General features: G+C 34.3%; 1 protein-coding gene and 1 non-coding gene across 11 annotated transcripts in view; both read left to right on the plus strand.

The window, feature by feature from the left end:
- USP34 (ubiquitin specific peptidase 34) overlaps window positions 1-22,696 on the plus strand; it is a 236,077-nt gene that overhangs the window by 108,761 nt on the left and 104,620 nt on the right. For all 10 annotated transcript variants that reach the window (XR_009054694.1, XM_057741862.1, XM_057741863.1 and 7 more), the window contains 6 exons: window positions 464-678; window positions 4,162-4,277; window positions 4,369-4,496; window positions 13,194-13,283; window positions 15,519-15,614; window positions 20,753-20,835. Coding sequence is in view for 9 of the 10 variants with exons in the window: in XM_057741862.1 (XP_057597845.1) it covers window positions 464-678; window positions 4,162-4,277; window positions 4,369-4,496; window positions 13,194-13,283; window positions 15,519-15,614; window positions 20,753-20,835 (728 nt within the window). In the remaining variant the exon portion in view is untranslated. The remainder of the gene's footprint in view (window positions 1-463; window positions 679-4,161; window positions 4,278-4,368; window positions 4,497-13,193; window positions 13,284-15,518; window positions 15,615-20,752; window positions 20,836-22,696) is intronic.
- Window positions 12,096-12,202, plus strand: LOC130857968 (U6 spliceosomal RNA). Its single transcript, XR_009054952.1, has one exon. It is a non-coding gene; the product is annotated as a U6 spliceosomal RNA (small nuclear RNA).

The raw sequence follows: 22,696 nt of genomic DNA on the forward strand, positions 1-22,696 counted from the left end.
AGGTGTTTATTGAGTTAAAAGTCCCCCAGTTAATACTAACCACATCTAGATTGCGGCTGTAAATTGATTCTTTTTTTCCTGGTAGTTATCCGATTTGATTCTGCAATTGGATGAACAAATGTAAATACGTTTTAAGGTTTCACTTTAAGATTTGAGTTTATAAAATAATTATCTAACAGTAAGTTTGCTGATTTTTAACTAAAATTATTCTCTTTGAAGTTGTTTTAGTGAAGTGTGTTGAAAGGCCAGATAATATGTGGGTATATTGTAAAATTAACATATAGTGCTGACTTCGTAGGCTTTTTATTTTTTGTAAGCTGTCGATATTCCATGTTAACAAACAAATGTAGCGTTATGCTTGAGAGTGTTGTAACTTGTGCCAGATGTTTTGAGATTTTTTTGTGATTCACAACGTGTGTTTAAATTTGTAATTGCAAACTTTGTGCTCCTCTCTGTGTTACAGTCATATGGTTGATGATATGCTAAGTGCAGATGATGTCAGTTGCAGTAGCTCCCAGGTCAGTGCAAAATCAGAAAAAAATATGGCTGATTTTGATGGTGAAGAATCTGGGTGTGAAGAGGAGCTAGTTCAGATTAATTCACATGCAGAGCTAACATCTCATCTCCAACAACATCTTCCCAATTTAGCATCTATTTACCATGAACATCTTAGTCAAGGTAAGGTTCTGTAGTAAGTAAAATATATTCCTTTATTTAAAATAGGAATAATTTATATAATACATTGTTAAAAGGAATCAACAGTTAATGTTTTGATACTTCAGTGTTTTTGCCAAATAACTTTCATATTATAGTTGTTTTTCCAAGGAAATGAAATTATTATGAATACTCCATCATGACTATGAAGGCCGTGGTTCCATCAAGAGATATTTAACAAGGAAAGGAAATAAAAAATAATATGTATAAAAATTATAGCTTTGTATTTGAGAAAATACACGGCTGCATTAGATTTTATATTCAGGAATCTTAGGGCTTAAAAGTGGGAGATTACACAGAATTGCATTTGTATGATTCTGTTTATATAAAATGACTAAGATGGGCCAATCTGTAGAAATAGAAAGTATAGATTAGTAGTTCCCTGTGGTTAGGGAGGATTGGGGGAAATGAGGAGGGGTGACTGCTAACGGGTGAGGTGTTTCTTTCTGGGGGATGAAAATGTTCAAAAAATGGTGGTTCTGATCGCTCTAAATCAGTCTTCAAAAGGTGATAGAACATGACCAAACTTGAAAGAATAGATGTTGGAAGAGGTTAAAGAACAGTAGAGGATAAAGGAGGAAAGGGAGAAAAATTAAGAAGGAAGACAGGTCTAAAATTGGCAGGTTAAAGGTCTATATCCAGCCTCTTGCTTGGTTACATACCATCAGCACTTGTTAGCCTGGGAAATGAATTTTGAGATGCCAGTACATTATAAATTAAGTAAGCCTGATAGATTAGGTTTAGGCTGTTAAGGCCATGATCAGACTTGGAGATGCAGTTTGTGGATCTTGGCAACAACTTTCTGATTTCAGATGTTACTTGCATATAATCTAGATTAGGGTTATTTTTGACGTTTTGCTGTTTTTTGGGGGGGGGGGGGGGGGCGGCGGCAGTGCCATGTGGCCTGCAGGGATCTCAGTTCCTGGGTGAGGCACCAAACCCTTAGCAGTGAGCAGTGAGAGCTTGGAGTCCTAACCACTGGACTGCCAGGGAATTCCCTATTTTGACATTCTTGTTGTTGTTTATTGTGGTTGTTGAGAAATGAATGGGTTAAGATTGAGGTCAGTTGAATTTGATACCATATTTATTAAATTTTTAGCATTCTTCTATTCTTATCCCATTTTCCTTTTATTCAGTATTGTACATATTTTTTACTACATGAAGTTAGAAATTGAGCAAAATGCTAGATGTATTGATGGTCTCCAAATCTACCTTGTATTATTGTATGTTTAATACTATAAAGAACTCTTCCAACACAGTAAGACAATTTAAAAATGGGCAAAAGATATGAATAGTTAATTTAGTTAATTCATAAATGAAGATACAGAAATGGTCAGTAAATACATGAAAAGATGTTCAATATCTCTAGTCATCTGGGAAATGCAAATTAAAATCACGAGATACTTCTACTCATTTGGGATGGGTAAAAAATTAAGGACTTGATATCAAATGATGCTAAGGACGTAGAGCAACTATAGTTTTCATATACTGCTGTCAAGGAGCATAAAATAGTACAGGCAGTTTAGAGTACTGTTTTAGCAGTTTCTTTTAAAGTTAAACTTGTACTTACCATATGACCCAGCAATTCCTGTTCTAGCTATTTGCCCAAGAGAAATGAAAACATATGTCCACAAAAAGATTTGTACGTGAATGTTGATAACTGCTTCATTTATGAACCTCAATTTGGGATTAACTGGTAGATAAACAAATTGTTGTATATTCACACAGTGGAATAAAAATGAAAGACCTACTGATATGTTTGACACCATGGCTGAATATCAAAAAACATTCTAAGCAAATGAAGCTAGACAGAAGAGTACATACAGTATATCATTTATATGTATTTCTAAAATTTCCTGAAGTAATTTATAATGGCTGACATCTACTCAGTGATTAGTGGTGGAGATTGATTGTAAAGGGACACGAGAACTTTTGGGGATGATAGATATATCCTATATCTTGATTATGTATTTACATTGTATTTTAATAAAATTAATTAAAAGAAGTAAATACCAAAACAAACAAACAAACAAAACTCTAAATTTAAAAAGTCAAGCTTACAAACTGGGAGAAATATTTGCAAATCATATATCTAATAAAGGGCTTGTATCCAGACCATATAAGAATTTTTACAACTCAGTAGTAAGACAACTTAATTAAAAATTGGGAATTGATTTATTTCACCAAAGAAGGTACACAGATGGCTAATAAAGATGTTTAGCATCGTTAGTCATTAGGGAAATTCAAATTAAAGACCACAGTGAGATTCTACTGCATACCTATTAGAATGGCTAAAATTAAAAAGAGTGACCTTACCTATGTGTTGGAAAACAGTTTGGCAGTTTCTTCAAATTTTAAACATACATGGTTACCTTATGACCCAACAATTCCACTTCTAAGTATTTACCCAAGAGAGTAGAAAGCGTATGCCTATACAAAGACTGGTTACGTCAATGTTATGGCAGCATTATTCATATTAGACAAAAACTGGAAACTGTCCAAATTTTCATTAATTGGCAGATATGTAAACAAAATAACATTTTCATGTAATGGAATATTATTCTGTAATTAAAAGGAACACACCACTGATAGGTGCTTCAACATGGATGAACCTTAGAAAACATTTTGCTAAGTGAACAAAGTCAGACATAAGACTATACATATGTATTGTATGGTTCCATTTATATGAAATTTCTAGAAAAGGCTAATTGATGGGGATGGAAAAACAGACTAGGACTCGGGAATGGGATCAAGGATTAAATGTAATTAGGTATGAGGGAATGTTTTAGGGTGGTGAAAGTGTTCTACAACGTATTACAGTGATGGTTGCATAATTCTCATTTTAATGAAATCGTACGTGTACTGTTTAATAGGGAAATTTCATGGTAAAGCTGTTAAACAAAGAAGCATTTTTGCTTACTATAACAGAGCTAGGGAGAATTTATAGTCTGGCACTCAGAAAGTCTGAATTATTGTAATAGAATCTTTGAATTTAATTGAATGTTTTGAGTAAATCATCTCAATTAAAAAAATCTTAGATATAAGACACCTTACAGAGGCCATTTAGAAGAATGTCCCTTGGCTATGTAGTTAATTCAGTTAAATTGTCTTCTTAATGCTTAATTTGGTTTCAAGTATTTGTATACAGTTCTCTTGACATGTGGAAAACATTAAATAATCATACTTATTAGTAATAGTGAGGAGGCTATGAAATAGTGAAGAGGCTATGAAAATTCTTTTATTTCACTTTAGTAGTATTGAACTCTAAATAGTACTATTCTCTCTCATTCATAAAGCAACTATTGTGTTAATCTTGTTTTTATCTTGTAAGAAGAGATTTATTGTTATACCTCACTTCGAATTTGTTAACTTTATGAATGCTGTAATTCACTTTACAATTTCAGTCAGCTGCATTCCTCTATAGTGTGTTATATTTTGCCCTTTCAGGACCTGCAGTTCATAAACATCAATTCAACAGTAATGCTGTGACAGACATTAATTTGGATAACGTTTGCAAGAAAGGAAACACTTTGTTGTGGGATATAGTCCAGGATGATGATGCAGTAAGTTATTTAATAAAGCCAAAAGACTACAAAATTACAGCAAAATGCAATCAATATAAACAGTAACTTTATGTATATACATTTTTTGTAGGTTAATCTTTCTGAAGGATTAATAAATGAAGCAGAGAAACTTCTTTGTTCCTTAGTATGTTGGTTTACGGATAGACAGATTCGAATGAGATTCATTGAAGGTTGCCTTGAAAATTTAGGAAACAACAGGTAAAAATAGGAATTTAAAATTTTTTATGCAGTAATCATATTCATAATCAGTATTCTTATTGACTAGGTGTGATGGGTTCATAGCATTTAATGTACTATTATCAACCTTTTTTTTTTTTTTTTTTTTTTAGTAATTGTGGTTTTTATCTTAGTTTTAAACTCTTTTCCCCCACAGGGTTTATATGTTATCACTAAGTCTTGCTTTTTTCAGCACTGTTTGGCACTCTTGATTAGATCCCTTCCAGCAGAGACAAGGGAATAATAATACTGTCTTCTTGATTCTGGGAACATGGTGGTGATTAGTCTATTTTCAGATCACAGTTAAATGTTCTTGAACTGTTGTATATAAAGGAAGCTAAATATGATAAGTGAAGTTAAACTTAAGGTGAAATATAAACATTTTGATAACAGCATTGTTATTCCATCTGGGTGGATCTTTTCACTTCTGTAGTGCACAAAGAATTAGGTTAGTTGTGTTTTTTCTCTAGTTTGAATTCTGCTGTATATTTATGTACTTCTTATTGGGGCTCAAGTTATTACCACAAGTTTCTTGATTTTCAGTTCTGTTGATACAGTCTTCAGTTTCCCTTATACTGCTTTGATAATATTGTTCCATTCTCTGATGTAGTGAATTCAGTTATTAATTGAATATATTATATTAATATTTTCAGTTTACCTCTGTCCAGGCTTGATATAAATGTTTAATTTTACTAAATATGTAACTGCTTCAAAAATTTCTTTTACCTAGTTGAATTAGAAGAAGTATGTGCAATATTTTATTTTCTACTTTTGGTCTTTAAAGGGCTATAATTTGAACAATCACAGTAGAAAAATTGCTTATTCATGCAGGTATTAGAAACCACTAATAGACCCTTGTTAGTGGATCAATTGCCTCATTTGGCATATATTCTTTAAAAGGAATGCTTTTAATGGCTGGATGATATTTTATCATTTACATAGGTATTATGGAAGTTAGTTTGAAAATGTTTTGCCTTTTAAATATTTTTTTAATATTTATTTACTTATTTTGGCTGTGCCGGGTCTTTTTTTTTTTTTTTAATTAATTTATTATTTTTTGGGGGGGACACCAAGTTCAATCATCTGTTTTTGTGCCGGGTCTTTGTTGCGGCATGTGGGATCTTCATTGCAGCATGTGGACTTCTTAGTTGCGGCATGTGTGCAGGATCTAGTTCCCCAACCAGGGATTGAACGTGGGCCCCCTGCATTGGGAGTGTGGAGTCTTAGCACTGGACCACCAGGGAAGTCCCTAAAACATTAATTGTCTTTCAAAGGTTTTTGTGAAGCTACTGAACATTTTTTTAAGTTGTACCAATTTTTATTTCCCATATGTGCATCTGCATATCCTATGGCCCAACAATTCCACTGCTAAATATATGCCTTATGATAATACATCCAGATGGTCACCAAAAGACATATTCAAGAGTGTTCATAAAAACATTATTCAGAATAACTGTTCTTTGTACTGCTATCCAAATGCCAAAAAAAAAAAAAAAAAGAATAGGAAGGAAAATTAAATTGTGGACTGTTTGTTGAATGAAATAGTATATAGCAATAACAGTGAAAGAACTACATCTGCACAGAATAGTGTGGTTGAATCTCACAAACATAATATTGAGTGAAAGAAGCCAGATATAAAAGAGTGTATCTCTATTACTCCTTTTATATAACATTTAAAAACAGGAAAACTGTTATATTTAATAGGATAATGGTTACTCTTGTGTTGTTAGTGACTGGAAAGGGGGCACATCCCAAGGCTTTTGGGATGCTAGTAATGGTTTCTTTCTTGATGTGGGTGCATGTTACCCAGGTATGTTCACTTCCTAGTATTTTGAACTGTTACTTAGATTTATACATGTTTTTCCATCTGTGTTACACTTCAGTAAAAAAGAGAAAAGCTATGTGAAAGATGAAGTATCATGTCGCCTTTAACAGTCATATGTTTTCAAAGGTTATATAATGATATGGGTACTCATAGTTGTATTTGTTAAAAAGATTGCAAACAATATGTGAGACTGTAGAATGGTTATTTCTGGGAGGATTCAGTTGTTTTTTTTCTTCTTTATGCTTTTCTATTTTCTGATTTTTCTGTAATGAGCATATATTTTTCTAAGTAGGGTAGCTTAAAAGAGACAAAAGAAAAGTCTGTGCATAAAATGGAAAATTGTCAATTTGTATTTTTTACTAAGCTTTAATTTGTTCACTCTCAAATCACTTGAAGTTGAAGCATTTTTCATTTGTTGGAAGCAATCCTGTACCCTAATCATAATTACTTAATGGTTTATTAAATATATAGTAAACATTAAGTATTATATTGATGTTAATTTTGCCCTCAAAATTTACTCCTCAGAGGATTGCTGTATTTATTATGCTATTCTTACTATTAATTGGTCATATATGCCAATACTTAGAGCATAGTGGCATTTTTTAGCCACTTTTTTGACATATGTAACACATCCAGTGTATACCGGCTGAACTTACTGAAGTTATCATGCAAATTGAAAAATAATCAGTTTTTTTTAAACATTACCAGTTTTGGTTTTCTGATAAACCAGTGGTTCTTAATGGGGGTGATTTTTTTTTTTCCTAGGCAGTATCAATGTCTGGAGATATTTTTGGTTGTCACATTAATGAGTGGAATTGGAGATGTTACTTTGGGCCCGGGATGCTACTAAACAGCCCTCGATTCAGAGGACAGCCTTTCACAACAGAGAGTTGTGTGAAATGTTAGTAGTGGTGACATCAGAGTTTGAGAAATCCTATTCTAAACACAAGAATCCTTTCTCCAAGCCTAGCCCCCTGAGTTTGCCATCACAGCAGGAAAGGAATGTTGCACAAGGGTGTTAATGTTAATAGGAAAGCTCTTCCTTATGTTGAAACAAATGGCCCAATGCAATCTTCACTCATTTACCATTTTCCTGACATTTGTCCAAAAAAACCCCACAGATGTTTGCTTCTTGATGATGTCAATTTTTAATGTATTTTACACAGGTTTTATGTTACTTTTTATTTTCTCTATGTTGACTTTTTAGTTTTCTTTCTAGTTCCTCACTTGCCATGTTTTATAGACCTGTCAGCAGTTTTTGTTTGTTTTTGCTTTTCTGTGGTCTTACTATAATTTATTTTACAAAATGAATTTAGCTTTCTTTTGAACAGTAATATGGCCTCATTACTTCTTGGGAAGCATAGAGATCTGAAAAAGTCTTCCATAAAATGCTATAATTCTGCCATTTATACTGTCAACACTTTAAAACACTTTAAACATGCAACATATGCCTTATGCACATTTAGCCTTAGGCACATTGTTTTATAAAGCACATGACAGCATTTCAGCAGTGCAGATTTAAAGTTATACACAGAAACACATAGTAGACTGGTTTGCAGAATGTTATAAAGTGAGAGCGTGAGGTAGACAGTAGCTCCCACAGTGAAAAATCCATTTTCAGCTTGCTATTTGTTACTTTGCATGAGTGAGATAAGACTGCTGTCCGGTGAGTAGGGTGGAAGTAGGGATTGGGTTGTAATCAGCCCCTTTGGTGTTTTAGGTTTACTAGAAGACAGGTTCACATCCTGTGCTAGGTACCCCCTGAAATTCTCTGGCTTCTCAAGAATTGATTTGAGACTCTGGGAACCTATCCAGTGTGCTATTTTTTGCCTTTCTTTATGCACTAGGTAGTTTAACCCATGTATGAAAGTTTTTGCCTTTGAATACAAAAGTAAAAATGCTTATATGTGTCAGGATTTCTGTTCACATAAATAAAGGTTCATATAATTAGGAAATGGATGGTACTGTGTACTTTTTTTGGTTTTGTTTTCTCTCTGCAAAGGCTATATTACGTACAGCATTTCATGTCAACTCTTGGTATATACTGTAATTTAAAATGACTAAGGGACTTCCCTGTTGTTCCAGTGGCTAAGACTCGGTGCTCCCAATGTAGGGGGCCCGGGTTCGATGTCTGGTTAAGGAACTAGATCCCCCATGCTGCAACTAAAAAGATCCCATATGCCACAACAAAGATCCCGCAACTAAGACCGATGCAGCCAAATAAGTAAATATTTAAAAAATAAATAAATAAATAAAATGACTGAATAGCATTTGGTAGAACACACCAGTCTTCTTCAAATATGGAGTCTAGGATTAGGAAAAAAAATCGTCCAAATGTGACTTTGACTGTGAAGACCACTAGCAAATGTGTTCCTTCTACTAAGGCAACATGAAGTTACATTGGTAATTCTTAGTCACACAATGCTATTGCCTAGTAATAAGCTTCTGGTTGCAACAAAACCTTTGTACCAAGCAAAGAACCAGGACAGTTTAAGGTAATAGCATTTTTCATGAGTCTAAATTTAGTGCAGGGATACCCCCCTTATGTGGGGGGGCGATTGGTTCCAGGATCCCCCTGCACATACGAAAATCTGCAGGTGCTCAAGTCCTTTATATAAAACAGTGTAGGACAGTCAGCTCTCTGTATCCACAGATAAGGAACCTGTGGATACGTGAGGGCTGACTGTATCTTGTTACTCTGGACCTTTAACCTTTTCATCTTAAACATATTGTTGCCTAAGGTTATGTATTAGAAATTTTTTTTCACTCTTGGAAGAATTTGTGAAATGTAAATTTGAATATAACAGTAATTTTTGTTTTTCCTAAGCATATCAGCAGTCAAAACTAATTGGGCAAAAAAGTTGATGTCAGGGTAATATCTCGTGATTGTTATAGAAGTGATATGACTTTTATTTTATATCTTTTATTTTAAAAAACTAAAAATTTTATTGGATATAGTTGATTTACAGTGTTGTGTTAGTTTCTGCTGTACGGCACAGTATAATTTTAATTGGAATAGATTGATATATGTGATCTTGTGAAGTTTAATATTGGAATATAAATTATTGTCACTAAGCAAATAAATGATCTTATCCCGTTTGTAAATATTTTACTAATTTTCATTCTATAATCAGTACTTTATATCATTTTTCCTTTAACATTTATTGGTTTAAATAAAGTGTTCCAGTGTTTTGGGATCACTTTGATTCTGAATTTGGTCATTTCTTATATTATTAAATTTGTAGCTCTTAAAATATGTGTCTTCTCTGTTTGAAATTTTTTTTTTTTAATTTATTTTATTGGCTACGTTGGGTCTTTGTTGCTGTGCAAGTGCTTTCCCTAGTTGTGGCGAGCAGGGGCCACTCTTCGTTGCGGTGCATGGGCTTCTCCGTGCAGTGGCTTCTCTGGTTGTGGAGCTTGGGCTCTAGGTGCACAGGCTCAGTAGTTGCGGTGCATGGGGCTTAGCTTCTGGGCAGCATGTGGGATCCTCCCGGACCAGGGATCAGACCCGTGTCCCCTGCCTTGGCAGGTGGATTCTTAACCACTGAGCCACCAGGGAAGTCCCTGAAATCTTTTTCTGAGGAGAAAAATTTGGACTTTTTCGGACAGTCTTCAGAAAAACTTTAAAAAAAGTTTTAGTCGTGTAAGATGTAATTATTCCTTGGGCTTCCTCGGCGGTGCAGTGGTTAAGAATCCGCCTGCTAATGCAGGGGACACGGGTTCGAGCCCTGCTCCAGGAAGATCCCACATGCCGCGGAGCAACTAAACCTGTGCGCCACAGCTGTTGAGCCTGTGCTTAAGAGCCCATGACCCTCAACTATTGAATCCATGCGCCGCAACTACTGAAGCCCACGCTCCTAGAGCCCCTGCTCCACAACAAGAGAAGTCACTGCGAAGAGGACCCCGTGCACCACAACGGAGAGTAGCCCCCACTCGCCGCAACAAAAGAAAGCCTGTGTGCTGCAACAAAGACCCAACACAGCCAATAAATAAATTTTTAAAAATATATAATTATTATTTGGTGATTAAGTGTTTATATTATAAATTGTGGAGAAAAACATTCCCCTTAGGTAGGAGGAAAGGTAAGAGGAGTCCCGTTTCTACAATCCTATTTTTGGTATTTTACATGAACCACATCATTTTCCACTCAACTCAACCAATACCCACTCAGTTCCAGGCATCCTATTCTCCAATGTCAAACATCATGTGCTTGCTTCTACATTGTATTTTATAAAATGAAAACATGTTTATTGTAGAAAATTTGGAAAGTAAATTTAAACAATTTAGACTCTTACACCACTGACTGGGAAAGAGGTAATAAGATTTTCAGAAAATATGCAACTGTTGCACGCTATAAGACTTGCTTTAGTGAGGTATGGTATCTTTAGTCTTTGTTTCTTTGTATTTAAAAACTATTGTTGAAGTTACACTAGGCAAACAATTTTGGAATTTGCTTTTGTGATTTTAGGTGACATTTTTCTGTATGCTTTTTTCTTTGGGATATCTCATTGATTTTATGCTCTTTAAGTGAAATTAATATATATATTCATTTTAGTTTTTTATGTCTTAATTTTTAGGAAAAACTCCACTAATGTTTCTGAAATTTTGACAGAGGATTTTCGATAAATAATCTAAAACTGAAATTCATTTCTCCTGATCCTATCTTCCCAAGCACCACTGCTGTGCAACTTGTTGAAAAATATTAAAAATCTTAATATTTAAAAGTATACTAAGAATTTAAATGTTTTTTGAATATTTAAAGAATGTTTACTTTGTACTTAATAGATTACTGTCTTTGTTGCTTCACTATATTACTCATTATTACTGATATTATTGTTATTATTGGCTGCACTGCCTGGCATGCAAAACTTTTCCCAACAGGGATCAAACCTGTGTTCCCTGTAGTGGAAGCACGGAGTCTTAACTACTGGACCACGGGGGAAGTCCACTATATACTCTTTAATCTATACTAATGTCGTTTTGATCCTCTGACATTCTCTTAACATTGCTGTTCCTTTCATCTTCCAGTAGTATTTTTTCTGTCCTTTTCCTTCAAAATTGTAGTATGGCATTTAACACTGTTGGTCTTCCCCGTTCCTTGAGAATCTTGCCTTTAAGTTCTTTTCTGGTTTGTTATTTAAGCAAATACATACTCAGCATGCACCATATTCAGGGATTTTTAATGAATAAGACAGTCTGCTCACATTGAGCACATTCTAGTGGTAGACACATTAAATAAAGGAATATTCCTTAGGTGGTGATGAGTGAAGAAAATTGGGAAGGAGTCAAGAGGAATAAAGAGGTTCATGGAGCAGTGGAAAGTTGTTCCTTAATATAGAGTTGTCAGAGCCATCCTTTCTGTTGACAGTTGAGTCCTTGAGGTAGATATTTAGATAAAGAGCATTTTAAGCAGAGACAGTAGCAAAGGCCCTGAGGCAGGAATGTGCTTGTGTGTTTTGAAGGAAAAGCAAAAAAGGAAGAGGGGAAGGAAAATAGATTAGACTGATAGAAGGAATTGGGACAGATCAGGCAAGACTTTGTAGTCAAATTTAAGTACTTTGGATTTTATTCAAAAACATGAGGTTTTGTAGTTTCTCCTACTCAGCATTTATCACTGTTTTCCTCCCACTCAGAAGTGTAGACCTATATTCTAATATCCCTGGTACTCTTAAAGAGAGTATGCATTTTTGAGGACTTAGTTGTACTCCATGCGTGTGGGTAGGGTGCCAACTTTTTCTCTTTTTAAAAATTCTTTCGTGCTCGCTTCTGCAGCACATATACTAAAATTGGAACGATACGGAGAAGATTAGCATGGCCCCTGTGCAAGGATGACACGGAGATTCTTGAAGTGTTCTATATTTTTCTGGATACGGAGGGCCAGCTGTATACATGGGATGTTCATAGTGGTTGAATCTAAGCGATAGAATTACAGGCAAATAAATTACAGGCAGATTAAAAAAAAATTCTTTCTTGAAGCAATACTGGATACTAAGCTTACAAATAAATTCAGTAACTTATTAGAGTGTGTCCTGATTCTTTCAAGGCTCATGCAGGCAACCTTCTTGCCTACTAGGACTTCTGGGATTTGCATGTCAGTGTGTTTCCTATACCCCCTTCTCTTCCAGAAGACATAATCAAGTTTTCTTGAGGTTTAAAGTGATTTCCTATTGCCTTTTGGCCCCTTTATATGAGATATATGGTGTGCTTCCATTATTAACATGGCTCATAATGCAGTGATTCTCTATATGCAGATTATATTAAGTGAGAATTAGGGAGAAAATGGTAATTTATATAGTTTGAAAAATGTTCTCTGCATTTATTGTTTGTGGTCCACAAACCAGCAATTTGAGTATCACTTGTGAGCTTGTTAGAAATGCAGTCCTGAACCTACCCCAGACCTACTGAATCAGAATTTGCATTTTAACAAAATCTCCCCAGGAGGATCAAGTGTACACTAAAGTTTGAGAAGCCCTGCTCTAGATAATTTACCCAAGCTGCTTCTTCCTGTTTTCCTTGATTAAATCCTCAGAAGCACCTATGACTCATTAAACAATACTTTCATTAAAAAAAATATTTAAATGCTCTTCACTTGCTTTTATACTCAGATATTTATATAGTGTATTTTACATTAAAAGTCTTGGATTGGCTTTTTAAAACTTGAATTTCTTGCCCCAATGTATGATAAGTTGATGCTTTAGAAAAAAATTTTTTGTGTTTGTATAGGAATATATGTAAAGTTCATTAACTTTTTTTGCATTTAAGATTTTAAATAGCTGAATTTCTGTTAAGATCTAGAATTATTGATAGTAGTTAAAATTAATTTATTTTATAAATACTTGTTTTTACTATTTCAGATCAGTAGTAATTTCACTTCGTCTTCTTCCAAAACTGTTTGGTACTTTCCAGCAGTTTGGGAGCAGTTATGATACACATTGGATTACAATGTAAGTACATAAAAGGAACAAAAGTATTCATTTTTAAAGATTTTTTTCCAATCATTATTAACAAGGTTTAGAGTAACTTACTAGCTTTTATTCTGCACCAGGAAAATTTGAATTTTGTGTAATTCAAATGTTTGCTTAGATTTCTGAGTGCTCTTTCTGTGACTTAGCCCCATGGGAATTATATATGTCCCTGTCAGTAGGAAATCTGACCTTTGTATTTGTTGTAGTTTGAGAAAAAAATATTGTAGCAATTAACACTTTAATTTTAGGATAAAGATTTTTAGCGTGTCAGGTTGTGGCAAAGGAATCCTGAAGAAGATCCACACATTAAACACTCTAGGATGCCTTTAATTTTTCTCATTACTAGGTTCTACACATTACATCATGTTAGGGATAATTTTGACACCACCGTATTACTCTTTTACATATATAGAGAACTTATGATTAACGTTGAAGAATTCTTTCAAGGATAGTACTTTGATGTGATAGTGACCTAATGTTTGAGAAGATTCTAGAGAAAGTTGGCTATCATAGGCACTTCATTAACTTCTAAGAATGTGTTATTTGCTTTATTCAAAATAGACTTTTTGGAGAGATTTCAGAGACTTTTAAATTTTAGGAAAAATTAGACTTGTTGAAGAATTTATTTATGAAGTCAAGTAGGATGGAGTTTTATCTAATTCCTTTTCAAATTTAAGATTAGTTGGTAAGAGTACTTGGTTTCAAAATGAATATGATTTTAAAAATTCTTAGAAGTCTGTACTATAGTTCTAAATAAGATGAAGTTAGTTCTGAGTTATAGTCCTTGCTTTTTTTTTTTTTTTTTTCTTTTTTCTGCTTTAAATAGGGGATCTATTTAACCTGAACTCTAGTACTGTTTTTTAAAAAGCATCTTAGAAAGTTTCTTTGATTAATGTTACAGTGTGACCTTGGTGACAATTCTGTTTGTGAGTGCAAGGAAGGTCTTTGAGATGCTGCTAAACAGAGGATGCATTTAGTATCCTTTAAGTACAAGAGTAGCATGAGCTTTATTTCATTGAGTCTTCCTATAGTTTTTAAATTATAAGATTCAAAAGTATTGAAGTGATTCACTTGTAACTAATCTGGGCAAATTGGTATTGTAGTCAGCTGAGGAGGTTTGAATTAAGGAGTAACAAAGGATAACTTTCTTATAGAAGTGGGAAACTCTGAATATTCAGTTACTTATCAAGTTTACCTGAACCTGAATATATTGAGTTTGAAACCCTTTTAGCTTGTTCCTTAAGTCAAATATAAATAAGCTCAGTTAATTCAAACATGAGACTGGTATCCTAAATCTTATCAGGTGGGTCACTTAGAAGAACTCTGAGTTCCTGTGGTTAGTTGGCATCAGTGATAACAAAAACTTCCACTTGGTGTGAATCTGCGGTGTGTAGGAGCAGTCAACATTTGGTACACATTCTCTCTTAAACTCTTATAGCTCATATTTTAAAAGTGGAAATTATCTCTCATCATTTTAGTAAATCTTCAGGTAACCAGCAAATAGACTGGCAAGTGATTGGCAAGGCAAGAGTAACTTGTTTTGAAAAGAAGGCTATAGCAAAAACATGATGTAAATTACATTTGAAGTTTTGGAATTTCAGTACTTCTATATCTATACGTTAGTAGTTATATTGCTAATAAGTACTGTGTGAGATAGTTTATGTTAGTTATGGACCCTGACATCTCTAATTATATTTATCACTATTTCTTTTTTTCTTCTAGTGTTTCTAGTTTATTTTGGAACTTAATACCTGAATATTTCTTTGATTAAAATAAGTTATTTTAAAAAAAGCAATTATTGACAGTTAAAAAAAAGCTGATTGATTCATTTAGTTTATATTATATATGTTCTGTATCCCAGGCACTCTGCTAAATAATGACCAAGGCACACAGTCCATCCTTACATGGACTGTATTGTACTGTTTTATAATGTTAACTTATATTAGTCATTTATAATTAGCATTCTGCTAGACATTTATCCCCTTCACAGAGATTATTTTGAGATTAAAACACAATGGTACTTTAACTTCATAAAAATTAAGGTGCACTGCTTTATATCCTTTCACAGTTCAAATATAAACAGACCTTGTAAGTTTTTGATAATTGATAGATTTTGGTTTTGAAAATTTTTAAATACAATTTTTTCCCCCTTCTAGAATAGATTTATTCTCTTATCCTGTGCCTCTAAAATTATTTTTCTTTCAATTGGTCCAGGTGGGCAGAAAAAGAACTGAATATGATGAAGCTTTTCTTTGATAATTTGGTATACTATATTCAAGCTGTAAGAGAAGGAAGACAAAAACATGCACTGTAAGTATACCTTAACTAGGTAAGTTATGTGTAAGTGTTGATTGTTTTTACTGTGAAAGATAATTTTACAGTGTTCCCACTCCTCTTCTTTCATATAATAAATGTAATGAAAATTTTAGTTATAAAATTTTTAAGTTGAAGAATTTTATAAAGTTATTTTTATAGTTCTTAACCTTAGGAAAATGTAGGTTATATAACTTTGGGGGTTGATTAACCTTCACTATTGCTTTATGTTCACAAGTCCACTGTTTTCAGGAACCAAAAATAAATATTCTTTTCAGAAATCACCAATATCCTTGTATTAATGTATTAGGGCATTGATTGTAGAACTTATAAATATTTACTTCTGAAAAATTATATTTATCATAGAGTTAATTTAAAACATTTTCCTTTATTATAATTGAATACTAGCATTAGAAAGTTTAGGACGTGTGAAAACTTTAAGAATTGTGATGTAATATTTCATCATTAAAATATTATCTGGATATATTGAATTGAGTTTGGGTAAGAATTGGTAGAAGTTGGTTAGTAGTATGGCTGTGTTTAAGGCTTCATGTAGGGAGTTGCCTGCCTAGAAGGAAACGTAGAATTCAGAAAGTTTTTGCTTGTGAGTCAATTAGTGAAAACTGATAGTCTAGTTAAGGAAAGCAGTTAAGTGTCAGTATCCACATGTCAGTAAATAAGAGAAGTAGGCACAGTATTTGTTGAGAAAATATCCACATAGAAAACTTTCATGTAGATTAGAACTGGTCAGAATGTAGAAGTGTTCAGGAAAGCCATAGGCCTTTAAGGCATGCTTACCTCCAAAAACAATATCACGTTTTCCCCCTACGAATCAATTCTTTCTCCAGATTTTACTTTGCCCTTCAGTATACCACCATCCTCCTAGTCACCTAAAACTTGGAGAGTTGGTGCCGTTTTTTTGTATACTTTTATTTCCAAACATGAATAATGATGATGGTGATGATAAAAACAGCCAGTATTCGTTGATGCTTACTATGTGCCAGATACCTTTAAGTTCAAGATACACAAGTCATTTGAAGTAGTAATTTCCATTTTAAAAATGAGAACGTATAAACTATGAGATGGTAAATAACTTGCCCAAGGTCACAGTTATACGTTTTTATAAATTTATGGATTTTATAAGTAGTGGAGCAGTCTGTTTTCTGTAATTCATATTCTTGAGTGTCACATTACGCTGTCATTAATCTCTAGTTATCTTTATGCTAAAATATATCCCATGTCTTTTCACAAGTTGACATTCCCACAAACACTGTTCCAGTTCTTTAACCAACCTTTGGATCAGTTTTTCCCCCTCAATCTCCCCCATGCTTGTTAACTACTTATCTTTATTAAATGAGGACAGCATTAATATTGGTAGAAAGCACATGGGCTTGAGAATCATACAGACCTGAGTTTAGATTATGAATCTATTGTTTTGACCTTACTTCAGTTACTTACTGCTCTAATAAATCCCAGTTATTTACCTCATGAGTTTTTTAAGATTTAAATGACATAATTTCATAGGCTATATCTGGCACATAGTAGGTTATCTATAAATTGTAATTACTTGGCTAAAACAAACTCTGGTATAAAACAAATAAGAAACTTGCTTCCTTACCCCCATTTAGATTCTCCATTGCATAAAAAATAAATTCTGGTTTCTTACTCTAGTATTCTGGGCCCTCCAAAATCTAAACTCAACCAACCTTTCCTGTTTTATTTTTCAGTGATTTTTTTTTTTTTTTAGACATTCTGTTCTTCAAGCCTGTCAAATTATTTCTGAGATATTTCCTTAAGTTTACTCTACTCCATAGCGTGGCTTGCAAAGTTACCTCTATACAAGATGCATAAATCCTTTTAAAATTCTAAGTGTTCTTCAGGCTGTCCTCCTTTGGTTAGTCTTCTTTAAGCAGTGGTGAGGAGTAAAGCCTTCTGAATCTGTATCTTTATCATCCTGTATAAAAGCCTCAAGATCAGCAATGAGCAGGAATAAAACCACACTGACCAGCACCTTTAGGAGGCAGAATTTAAATTACCTGTCAACAGAGAAATAAATACTTAAATTGCAAAAGAGCTCCCACCAGAGCCGCAGCCTGTGCCCTTGAAGAGCAGGGATGAGAACTTAAGAGAGGGGCATGGAAGACATAGATGAGTCATGCTCAAAAAGAGAAAGTCCAACATTAAGTGCCAAAAAATGAACAAAGGTCTGAGACTTGGTTGTTGACAGCATCGGCAACAGGGAAGTTGCTCAGTTTGTTAGTGGAGCCAGAGGTAGAGCCTCACAGAAGCATTGCTTCTTTTTTTTTTTTTTTTTTTTTTTTAAGGAAGCATTGCCTCTGTGGTAAAAAGAATGTGGTGCTCTTTGAGGATGAGTTTTATGCTTTGCTAGGGTACACCAGAGTATCCTTCCAATCCTCCAGTCTACTTTGCTTCCTGATATTTTAGGAGAATAGAATCTAAGAACAGAGAGATGGAGAGATGTCTGGACTATTTTGGTATAATTCCCTTGTTTCTTCAGGCTAAAGAGTTGTACATTTGCTTCTCTTTGTTAAAGCATACTGATTTCATGAGTCTGTGGCACATTACTTTCTATTTGTTCAGTGGAGATTATAGTAGGCAAGTTCTAAGATTTTCATGTAGGACAAAAAGATTATTGTGGCATTAAAGATAACATTTCATTTCATAAATGGACTTGTTACATTATTCTTGAATCCAGTTGCTTCTAGAGAAAATCTTGTGTCAACATTGAGACTACAAAGAGAATGATTTTTGTTAAGGTGTCAGTTTGTCACTGAAGTTTTGTGCCTATGGTGAGATTATTTTTGTCCTATATTTTTTGTAATGTCAGGAGCCATGGACAAGCCCAGGAGAGTTTATTGGTATTGATAACACTTTTGATTTGCATCCCAAGAAATTTCCTGGTTGGTGATTTCAACAATCAATGAGATCCTGACAGAGCAGGCAGAGTCCTTTGTAGTGTGGAGCCAATGGCATTACTGTGGAATCTGAAGAAGGGAGGACAAAGGGACTGGATCCATGCCTTCTAGGGTTATAGGTCCCTAACTCTGAGATGCAAGTATAGGGGAAGGGTGTATTCAGGAAATAAGGACATCATTCCCCTTTTATGTCTGTGACCAATGTTCCCCATACTCAGGCTCAGAAAACTGCAGTAATTTACTTAAAAACACAGAACTGATGTACGATAGAACTTGTATTTGAACCTGTACTCCACGGTCTCTGCTACAAAAATCTCTGTCCTTTTAGTAAAAGGATGAAAACTATTAAGAGTGGGCCTTGAATTTTATTTGAATAGTGTTCTAGTCTGTGAGGGTTCCCCTCCCACCCTCCCTCACCATCTCCCAGCCACCTTGCCGCAAGTACTTTCATTTTCAAGAAGGGCACTGCAACAATAATGAAGCAAAACTTCATCTTTTCTTTGCAAACATTAATATGAGACAGTAAAGAAAAGCAAAAATATATCCTTTAGAAATGTTAACCTTAAACTTCAATAGCGAATCTAGTGTAACCAGCCAAGTTTAGGAAGCTTTTTGAATTTTGCCCTTACTTAAAGATGTTAAGAAATTGACATCAGACTGGCTGCTGCCTTTTGTTGGCAAGGTAATTTGGGCAGTTCATCCACAGCCAGTTTGATTTGTAACATAGAGATAAGAGCTTCTGATTGATTTAGTCTCATTGATTGGATTCTAAGGTGCTTGTGGGAACTAGAACATTGTAATATCATAGTCACAGTTCAGTATACAGTTCACAGAGTTGCTAAAGGAATCCTAAAATGCAAACCTAATCATTACCCCCTTTTTCTTCCTAACACCCTTTAGTGACTTCCTTATCTGTCCAAAACAATATCAGACTCTTCTTTCTGACATTCAGGCTGACTACAATATGGCCCCTGCTTCCCTCTTCAGACCCATCTCCTACCCTTCCTCCACCACAGATCAACACTTGATTCTTAAAATGCTGTTCCTTTGCAAATGCCTACAAACTGAATTCCCAGAGAATCATGTGAAATCACCTACTTAACAAGCTTTCAAAGCAGCTCTTACATTTTCCATCGAATTTTTTTAAAATTTTATTTTATTTTATTTTTTGGCTGCATTAGGTCTTTGTTGCTGCACACAGGCTTTCTGTAGTTGTGACGAGTGAGGACTACTCTTCATTGTGGCGTGCGGGTTTCTCATTGTGGTGGCTTCTCTTGCTGCGGAGCACGGGCTCTAGGTGCTTGGGCTTCAGTAGTTGCGGCTTGTGGGCTCTAGAGCATAGGCTTAGTAGTTGTGGCGCACGGGCTTAGTTGCTCCGAGGCATGCGGGATCTTCCCGGCCCAGGGCTCGAACCTGTGTCCCCTGCACTGGCAGGCGGATTCTTAACTACTGCGCCACCATTTTGTACACGTGAATTACAGTTACTTAGATTTGAAATAACATTGAAAAAAACGCTCTTTTGGGGGACTTCCCTGGTGGTGCAGTGGTTGAGATTCCACACTCCCAATGCAGGAGGCCCGGGTCTGATCCCTGGTCAGGGAACTAGATCTCACATACATGCCACAAGTAAGGAGCTGGTAAGCTGCAGCTAAGGAGCATGCCTGCCACAACTAAGACGCGGTGCAACCAAATAAATAAAATAAAAATAAACAAAAATGCTCATTTTGTATCAGCTGTTTTCTTCATGAATTAGATTTATGGAAGTGATATATTTAACATTTCTTGTTTAAGAAATATAGTATTAACCCTGGAGGGTTAATGAAACATGCAATTTCTAGATGGAAATGTAGTTTTTTATTAACTATTCTAATTTATATACGTATTGCATAATTTTAAAGTGACATATTTCTTTTGTTCCACTGTGGAGTTCTTACCTACTTATCTAATTTGAAAGTATGTGTTCTATTAATTTGCAGATTTTTATAATATTAAATAACATAAGTCTTACATGTAACATTTGGCTTTGTGGCCATTTTTTGCATGTGTAACCAAAGATATAATTAAAATATTTAATAATTATGAGTTATTAAATGGAGTTTTACTTATTTGATATCGTTTAAGACTAGGACCATTAAATCTTTAAAAATAATTAAGAAATAGATTCTCTTGGTTAATTATTTTAATGATTTTTAAATATAGGTACAGCCATAGTGCCGAAGTTCAAGTGCGACTTCAGTTCTTAACTTGTGTGTTTTCAACTCTGGGATCACCTGATCATTTCAGTAAGTTTTTAAGTCAGTCTTTTAATTAGTTTTTAGATCTTCATTGACTTTTTTTTTTTAACTTTTTATTTTTTACAATAAACTGCATATATTTAGAGTGTACAATTTGGTATCCCAGTCTCCCAATTCCCCCCCCCCCCCAACCCTCCCTGCTTTCCCCACTTGGTGTCCAGATGTTTGTTCTCTACATCTGTGTCTCTATTTCTGCCTTGCAAATCGGTTGATTTGTACCATTTTTCTATAGTCCACATATGTGTGTTAATATACAATATTTGTTTTTCTCTTTCTGACTCACTTCACTCTGTATGACAGTCTCTAGGTCCATCCATGTCTCTAAAAATGTCTTCATTGACTCTTGAAAGAGTCCAGTTAAATGTACTCATGCCTTTAGATTTCTGTGGTGATCAAATTGTTCTCAATACTGAATGTTCTTTCAGTGTGTATGGCAGTAGGAACTTGTCTCTGACACATTCTTGCTTCAGGCTCTGAAAGTGCTAGCTTCTTAATGGATAAACGACTCATTTCAAGAACAAAATACTTGGGATAGGAGAACATATCATGTTAGGGTGACTATATTTTTTATTACCTTTGGCTATAGAAAATTCCTTTCACTCCAGTTGGAAACAGCCACTGTCTGCATATTATTATCAGGGCTAATCTTATCCAAAATTGGTTGGCCTCACAGATGATAGAGACTTAGAGACCCTAGTCTTATTTAGGTGAGTCTCAAACTCAGTTTCATTAACAGTTAATATTAAAACAAAACAAAGCAAAAAAAAAAGCAACAACAAAAAAACCCCCAGAAGATTGGTCTGGTGTATTCAGAGTGTGGACCGTTTCCAAATCCACAAGCTAGATATTTTCACAAGAAAGGAGAAGGCTTGATTTCTTTTGGCCAGAGCTCCTTTCCTCTTGCTGGACTGTTTTCTTTCACGTTCCACAGTTCTTTTCCTGTGTGTCCGTGTCAACAAACCTTGTTTGTTAGGAGGACATTCTTTCTTTAGCTGTGGTTAATATAGTCAAACTGGTGAGTGTTTTGCTAGCCTGAGAGATGTTGTCATGACTCTTTTAAGTCCATATCTATGCTTGAGATATGCCATGCATTTATTTTACTAAGTCTATAATTTCTTCAAGTCAAGCTGTTTGTAACAAATGTCACTAACATTGTGATACCAGTAGATTTCAAAATGAAGACACCTGTTTTTGATAGGAAACTTCTGTTTCATGATATTCATATCATGATGACTCATAATATACAAGAAACAAATGATTTAAAGATAAAAAAAATCTTTACATGGAGAAGTCAAGCCAAAACACATTTTGTCAGTATAAACAAATTCACTTGACCATTAAGTTTCATGTTTGTTGAGTATAGATTTTCATTGGAAAGTGTTAATCACTCTTTCAGTATTTGAATAATGAATTATTTCCTTTGCTGCTCTCATTCCAGTGAACACAGTATGTATTCTTTTTGTGTGGGCTTTCAGTAGCTCCTGTACATACAGAATCATATTGAAAACTTCACTTATCCCACATCATAATTGTACTTCTCTAACTGGCACAGTTCCTTTCAGGTATAATATGGTTGCTCCAAAGTTATGTTTGATAAGTTAATACAGATATTTAATACATCAATAACTGTTTTCTTTTAAAAACTTAAAACAATAACAGAAGCTTATGCATTGCCTATTGAATGTGAATTGGTGAATTAGCCATTTATGAAAACACTTCTGTTTTGCCATATAGTTTACTGTAATTAACCTGGATGCCTTTTTTAAGATTCTTACATATCTTTACCTATCTTCACTTATCTCTCTTCTTAATTACTTAATGTGTTTAAGTTATAATATACACTAAAAGT

The sequence above is a fragment of the Hippopotamus amphibius genome, chromosome 7 (assembly GCF_030028045.1).
Source record: "Hippopotamus amphibius kiboko isolate mHipAmp2 chromosome 7, mHipAmp2.hap2, whole genome shotgun sequence".
NCBI lineage: Eukaryota > Metazoa > Chordata > Mammalia > Artiodactyla > Hippopotamidae > Hippopotamus > Hippopotamus amphibius.